Source organism: Petaurus breviceps, unplaced genomic scaffold, assembly GCF_028583685.1.
Source record: "Petaurus breviceps papuanus isolate PSGF00001 unplaced genomic scaffold, PetGlider_PUasm1.0 185, whole genome shotgun sequence".
Taxonomy (NCBI): domain Eukaryota; kingdom Metazoa; phylum Chordata; class Mammalia; order Diprotodontia; family Petauridae; genus Petaurus; species Petaurus breviceps.
The window spans coordinates 28,696,194-28,716,674 of NW_027185797.1; the positions used below are offsets into that span (position 1 = coordinate 28,696,194).

At 47.1% G+C, this 20,481-nt stretch overlaps 1 protein-coding gene across 4 annotated transcripts in view; it reads left to right on the forward strand.

Moving 5' to 3' along the window:
- SKAP2 (src kinase associated phosphoprotein 2) overlaps positions 1 to 20,481 on the forward strand; it is a 222,496-nt gene that overhangs the window by 19,973 nt on the left and 182,042 nt on the right. For 2 of the 4 annotated variants that reach the window (XM_069088673.1, XM_069088675.1), the window contains exon 1: positions 19,460 to 19,671. In XM_069088673.1, coding sequence (XP_068944774.1) covers positions 19,605 to 19,671 — 67 coding nt within the window. In that variant the 5' untranslated portion in view covers positions 19,460 to 19,604. Of the gene's footprint in view, positions 1 to 19,459; positions 19,672 to 20,481 lie in introns of those variants that run through there. The other 2 variants (XM_069088674.1, XM_069088676.1) reach the window with 2 other exon arrangements.

Below are 20,481 nucleotides of genomic sequence, written 5' to 3' on the forward strand. Positions count from 1 at the left end.
CTGTTGCAAACCCTCATAGAAGGAGGGAAACCAGCTCAAGGAAGAGGGATGCCGATACATTAGAAATGAATGGAGGATGGGGCAGAGGGCATGCCCCTGAAGTGTCTCCAAAGTGCCCCAGCTAAGCCCCATCACACTCACCAAAGCACAGGTCCTGGATAAATGCTTGTCCATTGGTTGATTGATTAAGCAATTGACTGATGGGTTCCCTGAGTTGATTGCTTATGCTCAAATTGTTTAAATTTCCTAAAATTGTTTAAATTTAGCTCCTCCCAAATCTAGCCCCATTCAAGTTCAGCCTTGAAATTCAATCCTCACGTATGTTGTCATACAAATTTGCCTGGTTTTCCATATAAGTAAATGAATGGTTTTTAGTTCATTACACAGCTCCCTCAATTTGATTTTGTGGTGCCTGTTTGGATAAGAGGATTTAGAGCCAGAAAGAGACCTTAGAAATCAGCTAATGCAACCCCTTTGTCCTGGAGAGGGGAGCCTGAGGCTGGCCCTGGATCCCACTGGATGCTGTAGACCCACATTCTCTGGTTCCAAATCCATTGTCCCTCCTGCTGTCTGCTTCCCAGAATCACTGTGCCTTTGGTGACTTTAAAAATTCATAATTTATGTAATTGCTGCAGATGCTGTCTCCACTGAACCAGGACATAATCTCTCCACCTACCTTATTAGATGGATTCATGAGCTGCAATGGTCACAACATCTTGTGGCCATCCCAATGGTGCAATATCAGTGCTTCTGCCACCCGGATAGGTCCAGCTTGAGAAGCCTTTCTGACTTGGTAGGGCTGCCCACAACTTTCATGCACTGGCAGAATTCTTATGATCCCTTTACATGCTCTTTCTATACAAATTGATGACCTTTATGAACTTGTTCTTCCATCTCCATCCTTAATGCCTCTGCACAGACTGTCCTATTTAATTATAGGGTGGGACTGCTGCTACTAGCCTAACTCTATCCACAGGAAAAACCAGGTTCTAGGAAATCCTATGTTCACCTTGGCTGTTGTGTATGCCATTCAACAACCAAGGGAGCCCTGGCAAAATGCCAGGCTCTCCATGGATCCTATAAAACTTGTCACCTCTATGCCCCACCCCTGCCTCTATACAGGTGGCAGGATTGGCATCCCTTGTCTAAGGATTGTGGGAAGCAAAGATTTATCCAGTCAGGAGACTTTTAGGGACCAAGAGACTCCAACCTCCTCAAATGGTCCATCCTAAAAATGTAAATGTTACAATATGGAGTTGGCTACAGAAGTGAAAAGACAAGCCTATCTACTATACACAGTATATTTACCAAAATTATCATTACCAAAAAACAGGCAAAGGGGCGGCCAGGTAGCACAGCGAGTAAGAGCACTGGCTCCAGTGTTGGGATGACCTGGATCAAATCCAGGCTCAGATACTCAGCACCACACCCAGAAATAACTGGCCGTGTAACCTTGAGCAAGTTACTTAACCCCGATTGCTTTAAAAAAACAACAGGCAAAAAAGGATCAGATCAAACATGTAGTGAGACAGCTTCTCTACTGTTCACTGTAAAGCTCTGCCTAGACATGGGCAGTCCTTCACCAGTGTAACACTCTATCATGACAACTAACTCTTTAAAGCCCAAGGCATGATGTAATGCCCCCCCCCCCCATTCATGCGGTTCCCACCTCTTCATCTTTCTGGAATTTATTTTTGGTGAAAAATGACGAGTTCAGACATAATTGCTCTGAGCCCCAAGGCAGGAAAATTCCTAACACTTCAGGCAAAAATTGTACTCTTTGCCTTGGTCTCTGTTTAACTTCTAGGCTCCATGGTTGAGGCAAAATCAGTTTACTGGAAATGTTTGCCTGAGGAGGCAGTCGGCAATATTAGTGTCTGTGACCCAGGCACGAGGAAGGCAAACTGGAGAAAAAGCCGCATTTTCTTGGGACTTCCCTCAGTCCAGATCTTCTGCTCCCAGAGGCCTGGTGAGCTGCTCCCCCTCCTCTATAGCACCGGTCTTGGTGACAGCTCTGTCCTGCCTTTGAGCCTCAGAGTTATGTACAACCTCATGCTGGTTCCCATTCTTGCTTCCAGATCTCAGACTCATTAAGGTCTCACACAATAGTTTTGATTATTTCCAGGAGGTTGGTTTCAGTGATCCCAAAGGTCTCCCTAAAATCTCTCCCAGTTTCAAACCTATTATCTGATGTCCACTGCTCTGGGATGCAGGTGCCTGCTGGGAAGGAAACTGAGTCAGGTATACTTAGGGAAAGCTATACCAGCTGTCCACCCATAGCCCCAGAGCCAGCTGATCAGTGAGGAGAGATTGTTAATACATGGAGTGTATGCAGGGAGACTGAAACCCCCTGGGGGACTTCAACTGAAGCATGTTCTAAGTACTGCCCACCACCTTAGGAAACTGATGAGTGAGTAACCAAGAAAACCCCATTGCTTGTGATAGGATTCTGGCTTCCTTTCTCAGCATGAGTGAGAAAAGCTACTGCAGAGCAGAATGTTGTGTGTACACAAGTGTTGCAGCCCCGACTCTCAGACAGGACCACCCAGACCATTGTGTTCTGCTGCCCTGTCTGAGCTTGCTCCCCAACTAACCTGTTAAATTTGTGTCTCTTTTGGTCAGCCTATGCAGGATCAGTATAAAGGAAGGGTGTCCTGTGTCACGTTTCTGGGAGAGGTTTCCCTTGGTAGGAGGCAGGGGAGGCTACTGGGAAAGGATCTTGCTTATCTGTGTCTGTTTTTGGATAATTAAAGGTAAGAAAGAATTGGGTCTGAGCTTAGATTGCTAGGAAAACCACCTGCTAAGGCGGACTTGTCAAAGACTGAGATATTGTATTATCTCTATTAAGGGGTAACACTTAGGGAAGAAAAGAATACTTTCCCCTTGGGGCATGATGGGAGTAGAAAGGATAAAAAACTGAGCTTGGAATCCAGAAGTCCTGAGTCCGAATTCCAGTTTAGCTTGTGACCTTGCATAATGTTTCTGGGCCTTAGTTTTCTCATCTATTAATGAAGAAGTTGGACTCAGTGACCTCTAAGGTTACCTAAACTGACAATCCCATGACCTGCATAGTTAGGGATTTGATGGTTGATTCTAAGGGACTGGCACAGGAAGTAAAAAAAAAAATGTGACCTTTTTATGGTACGTTAGATACATTGTCATATTTGAGTCTCACAAATAACCTACAGGTCTTGTTATTGCCATTGTACAAATGGGAAAACTGAGGCTAAGGGAGCTCAAGGGACTCGCTCCTGGTCAAACAGCTATCGAGTATCAAAGAAGGAATTCTAAACCAGACCTCCCCTGCCTCTCACACTGGTGTTCAGTCTGCTCCAGTATCTTCATTGCTCTCAAACACTGAGGATTCAGAGCTGGATGTCAGGCCCCACCACGCACTTGGTTGAATGAGAGATGTTCCCCCTGATGCAAAGTAAATGTTTTCTGGCCCCTCATGTCTATTCTGTGTCTGGCTTTTTTTAAAAATTTGTTTCTTGTGAGGAATATATCATGGAGTTTGTTTTCTTATTCGATCAAATTTTGTTTTGTTTTGTCTTTTTGTTCAATCCATTTACATTTAAGTTATGAATTAGATTTATATTTCTCTCTGACTTTAATGCTGTTTGCCCCCCAAATTACAATTTCCCCCCTTTCTCTGTAACAACAGCAGTCTGGTTCTTCAGTTATTTTAGTTCAGTCTGTTTTAAGCACCCCCTTTTCCCATCTTCTCCCCCCACCCTGACATAACCTACCAGTTGGTTACGATTTCCTTTGGTTTGGGCATTTCCCTTTTTCTGCTTGTTTTTATCTACGTATTCAGTTCTTCTCCTCTCAATTAAGTAGTCGAGTAGAATCTATATGTTCTACCAAGGGGCTGTTTCTCCTGTTTCTCCAGTCCTGGTTTCTAGGCCTGAGGCAGTTGCTCTGATAACTCCCCCAAATCTCATGGGCCACAGGGGCAGGCTTTAGCTTTGCTGGAGCAATTCGACCTCATCTTCACCCAGGTCTACATTCTTCCCAAGCATTGGGCATGGGCAGGGCTCATTGCCATGGGCCACCTGAGGGTGGAGGAATGGCTCTTGCTGGAGGTGTGTGTGTGTGTGTGTGTGTGTGTGTGTGTGTGTGTGTGTGTGTGTAGGTGCATGTGCTTGGATGTCCCTGGGCTAAATTCAGGGGTTTTCAGAGGGGTCTTGGAATTGCATCCTGCTTTCCCTAGTTGCCTCCTCCCCTTAGCTGATCTTTGAAATTCTGTCTTAATCCTGTTTCCTGAAGTCCTTCCTGGTCTTGCTTCTGTGGGCCCATACTCCATTTATCCCTCTATTCTCCTGCCAGTTGACTCACCTGGATCCCAGTCTCTGTTTCCCTACCCTGATGCTGCCCAAGGTGAGGCCCACACCCAGATCTAACAAAGCCAGCCTGGGTGGACCCTACTGGAGAGGGTTTGCTTCCTGGGAACTGGGACTGAATCGGAGCAACTGCATTGTCAGCAAGGCAAAACCATAAACTCAGGCAGCTCATGTAAAGATGCACAGAGTTACTGCATTCCAGGGCATCGTTCAGTCATTTCAGTCATGTCTGACTCTGTGACCCCATTTGTGGTTTTCTTGGCAAAGATTTCTTGTAGTGGTTGGCCATTTCCTTCTCTAGCTCATTTGATAGATGAGGAAACTGAGGCAAATAGGGTTAAGTGAACTGTCCAGGGTCTTATAGCTACTAAGTGTCTGAGGCTAGATTTGAACTCAGGAAGATGAGTCTTCCTGACTTCGGGCTGGGCATTCTGTTCAGTCCTCTAATTAGCTGTGATTTTAGCACAAATGATGAGGGAAGTAGGAGGATATATGTATGTATGCATGTATGATATATTACATGTATGTATATGTGTATATTTACCTATACATACATATATTAAATTCTAACTAGTTAAGTACAGGGAAGTTAAGGACAGGCGAGGGAGGGGGCTAGCAGCTTTGGGCAGGGTCAGGAAAGACTTCAGGTAGAAGGTGGTGCTTGGGCACATGGGTGAAGTGGCAGTGAGGAGGGACACCAGCATCCCCAGGATGGCTGCTAGTACAGGTTCTTAGTCTAGGCAAGATAGCTATTGAAGGGGTAAGCAATCTTTTTAAATTACATTTACTCGTTCAGGGGGAAAGTCAGCACCCTGAACTTCAGAGAAAATGCAAGTAGAGAAATAAAGACCAACAGATAAGGCTCTGAATGCCTGAGTCAACTATACACTTTACATACCTCCCTGGATTGAGAGAGCCTTTACATCTGAGCAGTTGGGAAGCTCTGAACATATAGCCACTCATAATCTTGACCAGGGAATCACAAGATCTTTCTCCTAAGTGAGCCCCCAAAGCAAAATATCAACTCAGAGTATATATACACTTCTCAGAACCTGAAGGCATCACAACCCTCATGACTCAGTGCCTAATTAGAAATTAGCAAAAGGTGAGAAAGCCTTCCTAGAAGCAAGCCTTCCCCCAAGCAAGCTTCCCTTAATGGGCTCCAGGTGAGACCTATTAATGGGCGTTGGTTGGAAGGTGGGAGATCTTACATCCCATTAACAATACACTTGTCTACAGAGTACAGGAAAGGAAGGAATTCCCAGGGAGGCTGGAAAGGTAGGTTTTATGTTCCAGATTGTGTGGAACTTTAAAGGCTCAGTAGAGCAGCGGATTGTTAATCTTAGACGTTATGGGGAGCCACAGGAGGCCTTGCCATCTGCCCTGCAGCTGAGACCTCCCCCTCCCCCCAGCTCCTTGAGGGCAGGCTTCTGTTTGTGTCCTTGGGCTTAGCACCTAATTAGTGCTTAGTCCATAAAGGCTTTTAAACTTCTCTTCTACCATCATTGCCATGACTGCCAAATGGATGTTCCTAAAGTGCTCTCACACATTTCTTCTCAAGAAGCTTCCGTGTCTCCTGTTGCTTTTAAGATCATGAGAAGACCTTCAGTTTGGCACTCAGTGCCTTTGGCAATCTGCATCCACTCTCTATCTCTGAGCTGGTTATGGGAGCTCCTCATTCCTTGTGACTTTCTCTCTCTGCCTCTGCCTTTCCAGAGGCTGCTCCCAGACCTGGATGGCCATCTTCCTTGGACACCTTCCCTCCCTTCAAGCTTCGGCTCAGGGGCCCCTCCTTCAATAGACTTTTCTGGATTCCCTGATGATAAAAGTGAATTTTAAGATCAATCAATTAACAAGCATCTATTAAGCACCTTCTGTGTGCCAGGCACCATAGATATTTTTGGATACATGGGTTTTTCCGGCTATTGATTTCCTTATCTCCGGTATTACCTTAACTTTGAACATTATCTCTCTCTCTGGTAGAATGTAAACTCCTTCAGGGGATGGACCATCTTAGTCTTGTCTTTGTATCCCCAGCATACATCTAACACAGTCCTGAACACAGTCTGTGCCAAATAAGTGCTTGATGATTGAATTACCCCGAGCCACTGTGGATGGAAGATCTCTTTCTTCACGTCAACAGGCTCTGTTCTCACCAACTCTGAATATGACCTTCTGACAACCTCTCGGGGTGTGCAGGAGGTGAGTGTCTATGGCAGACAAAAGCCACCCTGCTGTGGCTACACTAGTGATGAGCCTTGCTTAGGTGAGCAGTTCTTGTGTGCCAGACAGATGGATTCAGTCATGGGGCAGACACTTTCCTTTCCAGCTAGGCAGGACCTGCCATTGGGGAATAGCTTTGGAGAGCATGTGCTGTGTGTGCCGTGAGTCTCCTAGGGAGAAGGTCAGAAAAAGAACGGTCACTACCACTCCATTAAACCTGGAGCCTGCTCTGTGTCTCCCTGGGCCTACAGGATCAGTTTGTCCTCTAAGTTTGAAGGCCCCATTCAAAGGCTTCTTGTGGCTTCCAGTAAAGGGGATTCTGACTCCCAGGGATTGCTGTCATCTTGACCTTCTCAAAACTTCATCAGCGGGAGCTGGCTCAGATGAACAGGACGGATGGAAAGAGAAAATGAAAACATTTTTACACTCAAGGAATTCTTCAATGAGCCCTGGCTCGATGGTCCTGATGAGCCTGGAAATGTTAGCAGGCTCATTTAGGAAGGGTTCTCGAGAATCATGAGACTGGCAAAGCTTCCCGGAGAGTTCCTCAGCCCTCTCACTGTGCTTTTTTGGCTGTTTTAATCATCCCTCCTCTTCCTCTTCCCCTGAGGCTCTCTGTACCTTGTTGGTGAGGTAACATCAGGCCCTGCTTAACAAGAATTAGTTGCCCATTCTCCCAAACCCATAAGAACTGAACAGAAATGAAAAAAGGAGAAAGATCGAGGACGTCTGATTTCTTTGTATAAGACCAGATTTAGACTGGGAATGGATGTTCAAGGCCATGTGATTGAACCCTTTCGTTTCACAAATGAGAGCTATGAGGCCCCCAGACTTTTAGTAACTTCTACCACAGGCAGTAGGTATCAGAGCAAGGATGGAGCCCTGTTCCAATGGCTCCAGTTCCAGGGTCCCTTCTTCTAAGACCTGCCACCTCCCTCAGTTGGAGTTGTGTGGCCCTGCAGAGTTCCCTCCTCTCTTGTTCCCTTCTTCCAAGCAAAATAGAAGAAGTTGCTGCTTCTGGGTTTACAGTTCCATTTATTATCCTTTTAAACTCAGTGTCATCAGTTTCGAGACCATAAAGTGAGATTTGATTTTTCTACTTGGTACCTGTTATGGAAACAGCTCCTTCATCAAAGGGACAATCCTGTTTTCGGCAGAGGAAGTACTTAATGAAGGTGGATTAAAGTAGCCACAGTTCATTCCCAACATTCTCCTCCCAGGACCCTGCCTTCCAGTCTAACTGGATTAGTAATTATTTCCTGAATTCAATGCTATCTTCTCAATCAAAGCAGCTTCCACCAAGCATGGAATGCAGTCCTCCTGGCCTCTCTCAGTCTTAGGATCAGTGCTGGAAGGGACACAGGAGGTCTTGTCAATTAGGCCAGCCCCTCTCCCCTAGGCCCCCCCCCCAACTTCCTTTATTCAGATGAGAAAAATGAAGCCTTGGAAGGTCAGGTCACCTGTCCAAGGTCATACAGGTAGTAGCTAGCAGACCCAGAATTCGCATCCAGATCCTCTGACTCCCTATCCATTGGGCCTCAGCTCTGGGTACCACCCACTCCATGAATCCTTGCTGCTCTTCCCAAATCCTTAATCCTCTCCCTTCTCACATTTCCTAGAACACTTTTTGGGGATCTATTTCTGCCTCATCTGGCTGTGGACATATTGTATCCTTCCCTATAGAGACTGTAATCTGTTTGAGAATCATTCTTTGCATTTTCAGTGCTGAGCACAGTACCTTTATTTGAATCTAAATGGTTTCCTTATAAGCCTATGTAGTTGATTCTGTGGAGGGAGCCAAAGGCTTCACCAGACTGCCCAAGGGAAAACAGGTCCCCAAAGGCTAAGAGCTCCTGGGATTCTGCTATGAGTTGGGTTCAGATCCTGCCTCTCATATACTAGCTGTATGACAAGTCACAAGGCAGCTTTGAGCCTCAGGTCACTCTTTGGGGCCATTTCCTAAGAAATAGATAGCTTGGGATCTGGATGGGAGAAAGGAGCGCCATCCTTGACAAAAATGTAACTCTTGGATTAATTGACCTGATTTCCACTGGGTATTCTCATTGTTTAGGCCGAATGCTCCCTTATTGGCTCTAAGTTGATTTGGAAAAAGCAATGGGTGGGTTAAGTGGTGAGGGAAGAGAAACACAGAGGTCACCTTGGGCTGCTCTGGTGGCACCAAGGACCAGCTGGAAAGCCCCCTTTAGTAGGCAGGTACTCAAAGGGAGACATTTTCCAGGGCTGGGACAGGAATTGTATAGGAAGAGAGGGTGTAGTTGGCTGAGGATTAGCTCCTGTGAAGGGGGGCAACCCCAGGATCTGTGGATCCATGAAATGAAGCTCATTTGGAAAGAGCCTTAGAAACAGGGACACAGGACTCACTTTTGCTGACATTCAAATACCACATTATGACTTGCAGAGTGTTCTGCAAACATCATCTCCTTTCAAACTCACAACAACCTAGGGAGGTAGGTGCTATTATTATCCCCATTATACAGATGAGAAAACTGAGGCTAAGAGGTTAAATCATTGGCTTATGGACAGGAAAATAATAAAGGAAGGAAGAGGCATTTATTATTAAGTATTGACTACTTGCCAGGCACTATGGTTTCTGAATATTATCTCACCACAACAGACAACCACTTTACAGATGGGGAAACTGAGTCTGACAGCTGTGAAATGACTTGCCCAAGGTCACACAGCTGGCACATGTCTGAGTCCACAGGACTCAGGTCTTCCTGACTCGAGGTTCAGGGTTCTCTCTACCGAATCACCCAGCTGTCATAGTGTCTGACAATAAATATCTGAGGCCAGGTTTAAACACCAGTCTCCCTGCCTTCATGTCCAGCACTTTGTCCATTAAGCCAGGCCACTTCCCTAATGAGAAGTTCTGCATCTGAAGGAGAAAATAATGAGGTTCCTGGGAATGTAATCTCCTTTGTGGCAGTGTGAGGCTCCTTCTCTCCGGGTGAGACTTAGAGTTCCATTTATTATCCTTTTTAACTTCCTATTATTAGTTTAGAGAACATAAAGTGAGATTTGATTTCCTTCTTGGTGCTTGTTACAACAGAGCTTGGAAGCTTCAGAAAGAAGAATCTATTTCTTCCTCTCTCCCTTTTATCTCTCTGTCTCACGATCAATTCCAGCAGCTTTACCAATGACCAATAAAAATGACAGAGTCTACAAAGCCTTGGCTGAGTGAATCCATCATGAACCTATGTCTGGGAGAGGTTTCCTAAATAGGGCAGATAGGTTTCTTGTAGAAAGTCCATTTTATACAACCACCCATTTATATCTGGATTCCTGGCCATCCTTTTATTTAAGATCATCCCAACAGTTTCCCTTTCACTCACCAACAAGGACATTTTCCAAATGAGCAGTAGGGTGGACATTGCCCATCAGATCCATTTCTGACATAGGGAGCTGTTGGATTTTTTTTTAAACGAAGCCAGTCTTCCTTGTCAGAAGGGAACAGGGGAGCTATATTTGGAGGGTTGGTTCTAGGGACAGTGAGACAAGGAAAGGGGCCCATGTGAGAAGAAGATTCTACTCTATGAGAGTCACCATGAACCACAATTTATTATTGACTCTCTTCCCTCTTTAGCAGGAAACCACAGCTGCTTCTCTCTTTTATCAGAACAGCCTTTCTCATCTCTGTTGCTGGTTCTCACTATTCAGTCCCCTTCCCATCCAATGGATTTCAGATGGAAGTGCTCCCTTCCTGGGAACCTCATCTGGCTCTCTACTTCTGCTTTGAGATTCCCGATCCCCTTGGAAGGAAGTCTGGTTGTGGTTTTGCATGTTTGTTATCAGTGAACCTTCTATTGCCTCAAGAAGCAAGAAATAGCGAAGAAAATATCTTTGTTCCTCTTCACCTCCTCTGCCCATTTACGGTCAGGCCTTTGTCGAAGCTCTGCAGCATTGTTTGGTTTTGCTCTGTGTCCAAATATTTATTCAGCTCTTTTTATTCCATTCAGTTGAATTAAAGTGTGGAGATACAAAGATGGATGGGTCAGAGACCCTGCTCACCAGAAGCTTACACTATGGAAAGGAAAGAGGCCATCTACCCAAATATCACAATAGGAGGGAATGCCAGAGAGATCCAGGCCAAATGCCATGAGAGAGAATCGAGGAGGGAGGGAGGTACTCGTGGGGGACCAGCCTTCATAGGTGGGGAATGTTAAGCAATATTGTGATTCCTGTTCTCAAGCGACTTGTAACATGAAGCTGACGAAATGTGTAGCAAACACAGTTCCGGCATTTGAGAGGCGGCCTGGGGCAGTGGACAGTGAGCTGACCTCAGAGTCAAAAAGACCCTGGGTTCAAGGGCTGCCGCCAACACTTACTAGCTGTTTGATCCTGGGCAAGTCACTTCCCCTCTGTCAGCCTCAGATGACCATTAACTATTGTTCTGCATACCACATAGCTCTCTTCTGCCAGACAAGGTGATGGGGAGGGTTTAGATCTGCCTTGGCAGGGGAAGTTCCACCTGAGCTCCTATGAGGATGAGTCCCAAGTTCTGTTTCTACCCTTTTAGCATCTGGTCTGGGGAAATGAGTCTCTTACAGTGGGACCTTAATCAAGCACACACTGGAGTCTCCATCTAGATTGCAAGTTTTCTATGACATAGCAGAAGTCTTGGAGATTTATCTCAAGCACACAGAAGCTAATTAGTTGCCTCCAGCTTCAGAGCTGATGAAGGTCAAGGCAGTGATTTGAAAACAGGTCTCTGACTCTCAGATCTACTTTCTTGTTATCATCTCACACTGCCTTTCTCTTAGTTGGATATGGTGATGAGAAAAACAATGAGAAATGAGGACTAGATTCAAAGTTTTAAAAAAATGGGAAAAATGAACAATGGGTCCCCATGTTGGTTCTTTGATTAAATAGCTGCGTGGCTTTGAGCCAATCTCTGAGCCTCAGGGTCTCCGTGTGTAAGAGGAAGGGGCAGAGTAGGCGACCTCTTAGGCTCCTTCTAGCCTGAGTGTTTATGATCCTATGATCTATGATCTCTGCTCTATGATTTGGGAGCAAAGATAATAGCATAAACTTTCCCACAGACTTGGTATGTGACCTCAGGCAAATCTACAGGGGAGAAAATTCAAGTCAACAAATGGAAAACACATTTTTAGATGTTGTCTGTCTTTTGTGGTTGATAAAATGCTCTATTTCATGTGACTGCTTTATTACTCAATTTCTTCTGGCTCATCCTCCCCGCATTCCTTCCTGTCTTGGGACAAGCTGCATAACAGGGCGCTTTGTTTACTTTCAGTTTCCAAGCATCTTGGACAATCTCCCTAAACTATGGGAACTCAATAAGTGGCTGATGATGAAAATTTCCTACTTTTTAAGAATTCAAATCATAGAACTTTGGAGCTGGAAGGGACCTTATACCCCACATACAGTAACCTCCTCAATTTACTGATAAGGAAACTGAGGAATTGCTACTAGCATACTATGTCTCTTGAATCTCTCAGCCCAGGGCTCTTTGCTCTGCACAGACCATGCTGCCTTTTAAAGTCAGCCATGGCGCCCATGCCTTGTTGGCTCTTCTGTTTCCAATTCTTAGGGACAGCATGGGTTGAACTGTACAATCATTGGGTAGGATGGGCATCATTAGCATGCAATGGTTGGGAGGCATTTACATTCTTCCTAAGCAGAGAAGCTGACTGTTCTGCTTCTTTGGAGATGTTTGAAGAGTAATGGCCATCTTTTTGTTCCATTTACTCTTTTCATAAACACTTATTAAGTGCTGCCTGTGTGCAGAGCACTTTCCTAGGCACGGGGGGAGATAAGAAAGTAGGATGATACATTTCTTGTACTCACAGAGCTTTCAGTCCGGGCTGGGAGGAGAAGCAAATGCTTCTGGGAGAAGTGCAATGGTACACGGTAAGGGGTTCAAGGCTTTCTGGAATGATGTGTGAGGTCTGAAGGCCAAAGCTGTTGGTGGGGACAAGGAACCTTGTCTTGGTGGGGGAGGTGGCCTTTGAGTTTGGTTCTAAAGCAATTAATTGTAGATGGGGTAGGGAGGACCTCCCAGGCCCAAGAACAGGGAGGCTGAAGGGTGCAGAGAGAGGAGAAGACATGGAATAAGAAGGCAGGGTCTTATAAGAGCAGCATCAGGAGTGTTACCAGTCAGAATGAGCTGAGGCTGACAGGAGTCCAAAAGACATTGTCGGGATGGGGAGAAGCTTGTTAAAACTCTCTTTGGGCCATAAGGCAAATCAAAGAATACACATGTGGATGGTTTAGAATGGGCAAGATGAGGATGAGGAAGGCCTACTCGATTTCTACTCTCTTGGTTCCAGTATGTCCTTCCTTTAATTTTGTGTGTATATGTAGATGCTCCTTTTATTGAGTGTTTCAGAACACAATTTTAAAAAGCATTTTTATGTTTCTATGAATTCCTTTTATTCATAATTTCTTTTTTCCTTTTTTCTTTATTTTTAGTTTTCAAAATTCATTTCCACAAGACTTTGAGTTATAAATTTTCTCCCCATCTCTCCCCTACCCCCCACCTCAAAATGGCAAGCATACTGAATACCCCTTCCCCCAATCTGCCCTCTCTTATGTTGCCCCATTCCCCCCTTACTTTCTTTTTTTATTTTTTAAGCAATCGGGGTTAAGTAACTTGCTCAAGGTTACACGGCCAGTTATTTCTGGGTGTGGTGCTAAGTGTCTGAACCTGGATTTGATCCCCAGGTCATCCCGACACTGGAGCTGGTGCTGTTACTCACTGAGCCACCTAGCTGCCCCTCCCCTTACTTTCTTGAAGGGCAAGATGGATTTCAGTACCCCATTGCTTGTATATCTTATTTCCCAGTTGCATGTAAAAATAATTTTGTAACATTTGTTTTTAAAATTTTGAGTTTCAGATTCTCTCTCTTCTCCCCTCCTCACCCACCCCCACTGGGAAGACAAGCAATTCAATATGGATTATACATATATAGTTATGCAAAACATTTCCATAGTAGTCACGTTGTAAAAGACTATATTTCCCTCCATCTTATCTTGTCCCCATTTATTTTAATTTCTTTGACCCTGTCACTTTTCAAAAGTGTTTGCTTTTAACTACCCTCTCCCCCAATCTGCCCTCCCTTCTATCATCCACCCCTTATTCCCTTCCCCTCTTCTTTCTTGTAGGGTAAGATACCCAATTGAGTGTGTATGTTATTCCCTCCTTTAGCCAAATTCAATGAGAGTAAGGTTGATTCTTTCCCTTTGACCTTCCTTGTGTACACATTTTTAAGGTCTACATTTGCTTCTGCATTCCCTCGGTACTGACATTTGCCTTCTTTGATATTTCTCTCCCTTCTTCCTTATCAAAATCATTTCTGTTTGGGTTTTTGGAATGTCATTGGGAATATTTTAGAACTGGGATCTTACCTATCCTTTCTCTGAACCTTCTGAAATCAGTTCTAAAATGTAGAGTGTGACACTTGAAGTGGATCAAAGATAAAACATGCCATAGCCATCTCCTGACAGAGAGGCAAAGGAGTTGAAACCCAGAGTGAGACATGGCCAGGATAGAAATTTGTTTTGCTTACCTCTCCACGTTTGTTAGGGAAGCTCTGTAGCATAGTGGGTAGGGTGTCAGACGTGGCATCAGAAAGACCTGGGTTCAAATCTGGCCTCAGACACTTACTATCTGTGAGACCCATGGCAAGCCATTTAACCCTGTTTGCCTCAGTTTCTTCATCTGTAAAATGAGCTGGAGAAGGGAATAGCAAATCAATGTAATGTTAATGGAATATAAAATTTTCCTTACCCATTAATAGGCCTCATGTGGAGCCCATTAAGGGAAGCTTGCATAGGGGAGGCTTGTTTTTCAAGAAGGCCCATACCTTTTGCTACTTTGTAATTAGGCAGTGGGTCATGAGGGTTGTGATGCCCTCTGACCCTGAAGAAGGGTGTATATATATATATATACACACACTCTGAAGGTAACATTTTGCTTTGGAACTCACTCATTGGAAGAGTGTTCTTATGACTTGATCAGAAGAGACTCTGGGTTAATTAAGGAGCATCCTGACTTTGAAAAACCCAGATGTTGGTGCTTCTCTCTCTGGTAATTATGTATATATTGCCTTGGTCAGACAATTGGATCTGTCTGTTGATCTGTGCTAATTTCTCCGACGTTTAGAAGCCGTCTCTGTTGGTTTTTATTTCTCTGCTTGTATTTTCTCTATTTTCTTTGTTTGGATTTTCCCTAAAGTTCAGGGTGCTGACTTTCCCCTTAAACTAATGGATGTAATTTAAAAAATTTGTCGACCCCTTGAACAGCTGTCTTTCCTAGTAAAGCCGATCTAAGAACTTGTTCTAGCAGCCATCCTGGGGATGCCAGTGTGGTTGCTGCTACAATCACTGCCATAACTTTGTCAAGAAAACCCTGAATGGGGTCACGAAGAGTTGGGTACATCTGAAACGGAACAATAGCACATATCTGTTATGAGAGTTTTCTTTTTCTTCTTTTTTTTTTAAACTGTTCAGAGAAGGTGAGGTTAGAAAGGGAGAGAAAATAAGTACTTATTAATGGCAAAAATAATGAAATTAAATTTAAGAAAGAAAATAAAATATGGAATGTGGGTCAGATCATGCCTGGCTTTCCCTTCCTCTCTCACAAATTCTAAGACGCTGAAGTAATTTCCTCCTAAAGTTCCCATCATTTCTGGTTCTGTAACTTCCTCCTTCTTGGTCAGAATTAGGTTCAGGAGAATAGTTCCTTCTTGTTACTTCCTTCACTTCTCAAAGAGTTAAATTATAAAAAAAAGTAAAGATTTTGTGTAAGTTTCTTTGCCTTTGGCAGAGAGACAAGCAAATGTCTGGACAACATAAGTGTCCCATCATTTTTATATCACACCCACACCCCAGGTTTGTGATCTATTTTCATTCATATATTTCTTCTTCTGTACTGGCGGCCTGTAGTAACCCTTCCATGACTGCCCTTTTTCTCCACTGACCTTACTCAAATGTTCTGCACTGGACTCTCTCCAAAAGTCAAGAAAGGCCCTTTCCTGGTCCCTTTTTCTATTCTGTTCCTTTTGAATGAGGCTAATGCCCATCTGGTGTGAGAAGCTGTGGATGGGCTGTCGTCATCAGCACCAAGGAGGGAGTATTTTTGACATTAAGAGGCCACTGATTTCTGGAAGCTGAAGCAGATCCCTCCATAGGAACTTCCCCCTGGTCACCAAGTCCTTTTAATCAAATCTCAGTGATTTCAGGAAGGAAATGTTGCCTCTTTGAATTCAGGTCTCCAGTTTATCCTGCTCCTTACCCCTTCTTTGTACATTTCTGCATAGACATCACAGACCTATGAATTTCCCCCCACCATCTTCTTGGATATTTTCTCCTGTGTCTAGTCTTCTTGCGTTGTGCCTGCTCCTCTCTGGTGAACACCTTGGCAGATAATGGCACCTGTTTCTCCCTCTCCCTCCTTCCCTAGTCCCTTTTAGGTTTTTTGTTTTGTTTTTTTTTTTCTTTTTGGAGGGCAATTGGGGTTGAGTGACTTGCCCAAGGTCACACGGCTAGTTTTTGTGTTAATTATCTGAGGCCAGATTTGAACTCAGGTCCTCCTGACTCCAGGGCTAGTACTCTATTCACTGCACTACCTAGCCATACCCTAGTCCCTTTTAAAGCCCTCTTGATCAGATTTGCAGAACTCCAGGCAATTATATCATTTATTTTCTGTAGGGGGGAAGCAGGAGCCCAGCGGCTGGGACTTGAGAAGTAAGGAAGTGTGGAAGCATCAGTTCTAGCCAACTTTTAAAAATGAAGTTCAATAATGAAGGAGATCTGATATCTGAATGGGATGCATAGGATCAATGGAAGGCTTTTGGAGGAATAAGGAAACCATAGCATGTTTTGTGGACAGAAGGGAAGGAACCAGATAAATGAGAAAGATGACTTCCAGAGCTAGGTTCTTCAGAAGGATGAAGGGAATGGATTCAAGGACATAGAAGGAGAGATCAGCTTCAGTGAGGACAAGTCATAACTTTTTTCCTGTGAGCCTAGTGGAGGAACGTGCTACTAAGAAGGAGTGGAGGATGGGGGTGAGCTAATACTCCACAGTCTCATTCTTCTCAGAAAAAGAGGAGGTTCGTTCAGATGTTCTAAGCGTGGGGGTGGGGCCAGAGGGATGAGGATGAGAGAGCAATGAGGGAGGGAACCTACAAAACGGCAGGAAAGGATTGTAGAGCAGTGGCAAAGGTCCTTTGGAGATCAAGTTACTAATCTGTTGTGGGTGCAGTCAGATAGATTTTGTAATTTTCCCAAAGGATACTAAGCAACCCTGGAACAGGAATGAAGAAATCCATGGATGGGGGTTGCCTAGAGATTTGTGGGAGGTAGTAGGCAACACATTCCTTAATGCACAGGTCTGTAGAGTCCTAGAGACAGAAGGAACCTCCAGTGTCAATTAGCTCAATCCAAATAACAGCTGTGAATCCCCATATCTATAAGAAAGGAATGAACCTACTGAATGCCAGGTACTGTGTACTTTACAAATGTTATCTCAGTTAATCTTCCCAACAATCCTGGGAGGTAAATATTATTATCTCCATTTTACAATTGAGAAAATAGCCCAGGGGTCACATAGCTAATAAGTGTCTGAGGCTGGATTTGAACTCGTATTTCTGATTCCAATCCTGTACCATGTAGTGGTCTCACTGAGTGGTTATCCAGTTTCTGCCTGAAAATCTTCAGGGTTCAGGAATGCTCGTCTTCCTGGATTACCCACCTCTCTTTCATGTAACTCTAATGAGGATCTTTTAAAACATTGAGTCAAAACCCGCCTTCCTGTCCTTTGGAGCACAATAGAAGGAGTCATTCCCCCTGCCACACACGAGATCTTCAAATGTTTGAAGACAGGACAGCATGATTTGGATCCCTGCATCATCTTGGTTGTGTCTTCTGACTGTGTTGTAGAGTCTCAATGTCCTTCCCCAAATGGAGTGTCCAGAAGTAGACACAATACTCCAGGAGGAGTTTGATCATGGCAGTGTATAATGCATCTCCCTTGCTCTGGACTCTACACATGGATTAATGCAACCCAACCATGTTGACTTTGCTGACTGCTGCACCCCACTGTTGACTCATCTTGACCAAAACTCAGCAATGAAAGGAACTGTTGCACCGGCTATCTCATCCTATACTTTGCAAGCTGATTTCACACCTGTACAGGATGTTTCATCTATTCATTAACATTTCACCCAGGTTCTCCTCTGAGCCTGAGTTCAGTGGGAAGAGGAGCCAGTGCTTCAAGGCACTGTTAGTGTAGCACCAGCTGCTGGTGAGGCTTCAAGTTCGGCCTCAGGATACATGTCGGTGTGCATCTGTCCTGGAAGGGGCCGCCCCACAAAATTTGCGGAGGCTCCTCCCCAAGAGGTTATGGCTATTGCATTGTTTGGTTATGCCAATTTAAGAAGATCAGCTAGTAACTCATGATCTGGGAACATAATGGAATCTTAATGAGGCCTTTCCTCCAGTTTTTTGTTGTCACTTTTCAGTCCTGTCTGGCTCTCATCTTTTCAATACTCCAGCTCAGACCAGGAAGCTGAGACAAACAGGGTTAAGTGACTCGCCCAGGGCCACACACCGCTGGCAAGCGTCTGAGGCCAGATTTGAACACAGTCTTGCTGACTCCAGGCCTGAGCTCTGTCCACCCGGCCAGCTAGTGGCCCTTAGTCTTCTCATCTGTAAAGTAAGGGGTGGGGGTGGGGTCTGGATTCCAGCAGCTCCTGGGTCCCTTTGGAGCCTGTATTGTGAGGGTTCTACGTGCACACATGGCTTCCTGCAGTGGAAATTCATTTCTGTGCCTCATCCGGAAACACAGCGCCCGGTTCCCAGAAGGGCTACAGTGTCGGAGACCTCCGGAAAGGGGAAGGGGGGCACAAACACAAAGACCCGCCAGTCTCTGCGCACCGGGAAGCGGAACGTGATCGAGGAGGGCCGGTACACGGGGGCGCGGGAAGAACCCCGCGCAGTTCCAAGCAGCGGGGGGGGGGGGGGGGGGTGTGTGTGAGACGTTCCGAGCCCCCAGCCCCGGGGCACCGGCAGCAGGGACTGGAGAAACTCCAATGGAGGTGGAGGACGGCCAAACCTTCTTAACACCCGGGTCATTGCAGCCCTCGAGCCTCGAACGCCTCGGGAAGCCTCTGGCAGGATTCCTCACACCCGCGTTTGCCACTGGGGAGGAGAGAGGTCTTCTCCTGTCCCTCCTAGGATGGTGGGGGGCGGGGCCGGAGGACAAGGCCGGCCCTCAAACCACGCATCCCCGGCCCAAGTGCGGACCACTCCCGGAAGTGGGGGAGAGGCGTAGACCCGTTCTTGCGCTCTGATTGATCAGTCTTTTCAAGTGGGAGGATTCTGCCCGCCCCTTTCCCCACGTTCCGTAGGTAAATAACACTGAAACAAGGCAATGGGCGGGGACAAACAATTCAGGAGCCAATCACGAAGGGTTCTTTGAAGATCGCTCCACGGATAGGCTTCTCAGGGAAGACTGGCGGAAGTTCTGAACTCGGTGCTATTCGACGACCAGAATGGGGCCGCCATAATTGTTTTGGGTACGTGAATTATCCTGGCGGCCTGGGTTTGAGATGTCCCTGGAGTTCCGCACGAGCTAAACGGGCGGGTGGGCGCTCTGGCTCGGCTGGAGCTTCATGCCCTCAGCCCACAGTCTGTCTTGCCCTATGACTGGCGGGATGGTCCGAAAAGGCTTTGCGTAGTGGGTGTGGTCCTCAGTGGAGGCTGGGGCCGCGCAGGCGCCATGCGTCCTCTCTCCACCTCCCCCAGGCCCCTCCCACTCCCGCCAGGAGGGCGGGGCCGGGGCGGGGCCTGGGGCTGTACAGGCGCAGTGCGCCCGGCCTCCGTCCCGGGCCCCTCCCCTCCCTTCCGGGAGGGCGGGGCTTGGGCGGGGGCCGGGCCGGGCGGGCGGCGAGTCCAGCGGCTGCGGGCCAGCCGGGGCGTCAGGGACTTCCTCGTTGAGAGGCGGCTCGGACCAGGCGGGCCGGCAGGCGCGCTCTCCGTCCGTCCCGTCCGACCATGATCCAGGCCAGCAGCGCGTCCTCTCCCGGAGCCGTCCCCGACGACGTGCGGAGTCTGCTGGCAGGTGAGACCGCGGGGGCGGGGGCCACGCGCCGCCGCTCGGAGCCTCCGCGCGCCCGCCGTGTCGTGGGGACGGTGCGCTGGGCGCCGGGCCGGTGCGGGGCCAAGGCGCGGGGGCGGGCCCCGCCTCCGGAGGAGGAGCGCGGGGCGGGGCTCCGAGCCGGCCCGGGGTCACTCGCCAGCGCCGTAAAGGGTGGGCTTCCCGGAGCCCTTTGGCGAAGCCTCGGTGATCCTCGGGCCCGTCCCCGCTCGTGCCTGGGCCAAGGGGAAACTGAGGCTGGGGAAGGGCGCGTCCGGGGCTGGAAGGGAGCCCTTCGTTTTACAGGGGGGGAAACTGAGGCCCCGTGAAGTGCCTTCCCCTGGCGTTTGCCGGCGAGATGCCCTTGTTTTACAGGGGAAACTGAGGCCGAAGGTGCTGCCGTCTCCTCCCGAGTCCGCGCCCCACCGGGAGGCCCTTTTCCAGAAGGGAGCCCTCCCCGGAGACCCCCCCCCCCCCCCCCCCTCCCCCCCCCCCCCCCCGGCCCAGCCCCGGGTCTCTCCGGGCCCCCCAGGACGGCAGCTCCAGCCCCTGAGAGGAGGGGCCAGCCCTCATCAGCTTAGCTTTTCTGGAAGGGCTCCCACGGCCCGGAGCTGACGGCTTCGGCTCCTGCTTGTGCCTGTTCTTTGGGACGGCCGGGTGTGTGTGTGGGGAGGGGAGGCTGTCTGATTAGAGTGGGGAGCGAGGGGTCCAGAGGGGAAAGGGAGAGAGGAGGGAGAGAAGGATGGGAGGAGGGAGAAAGGGAAGGGAGAAGGGAGGGAGGGAGAAAAGGAGGGA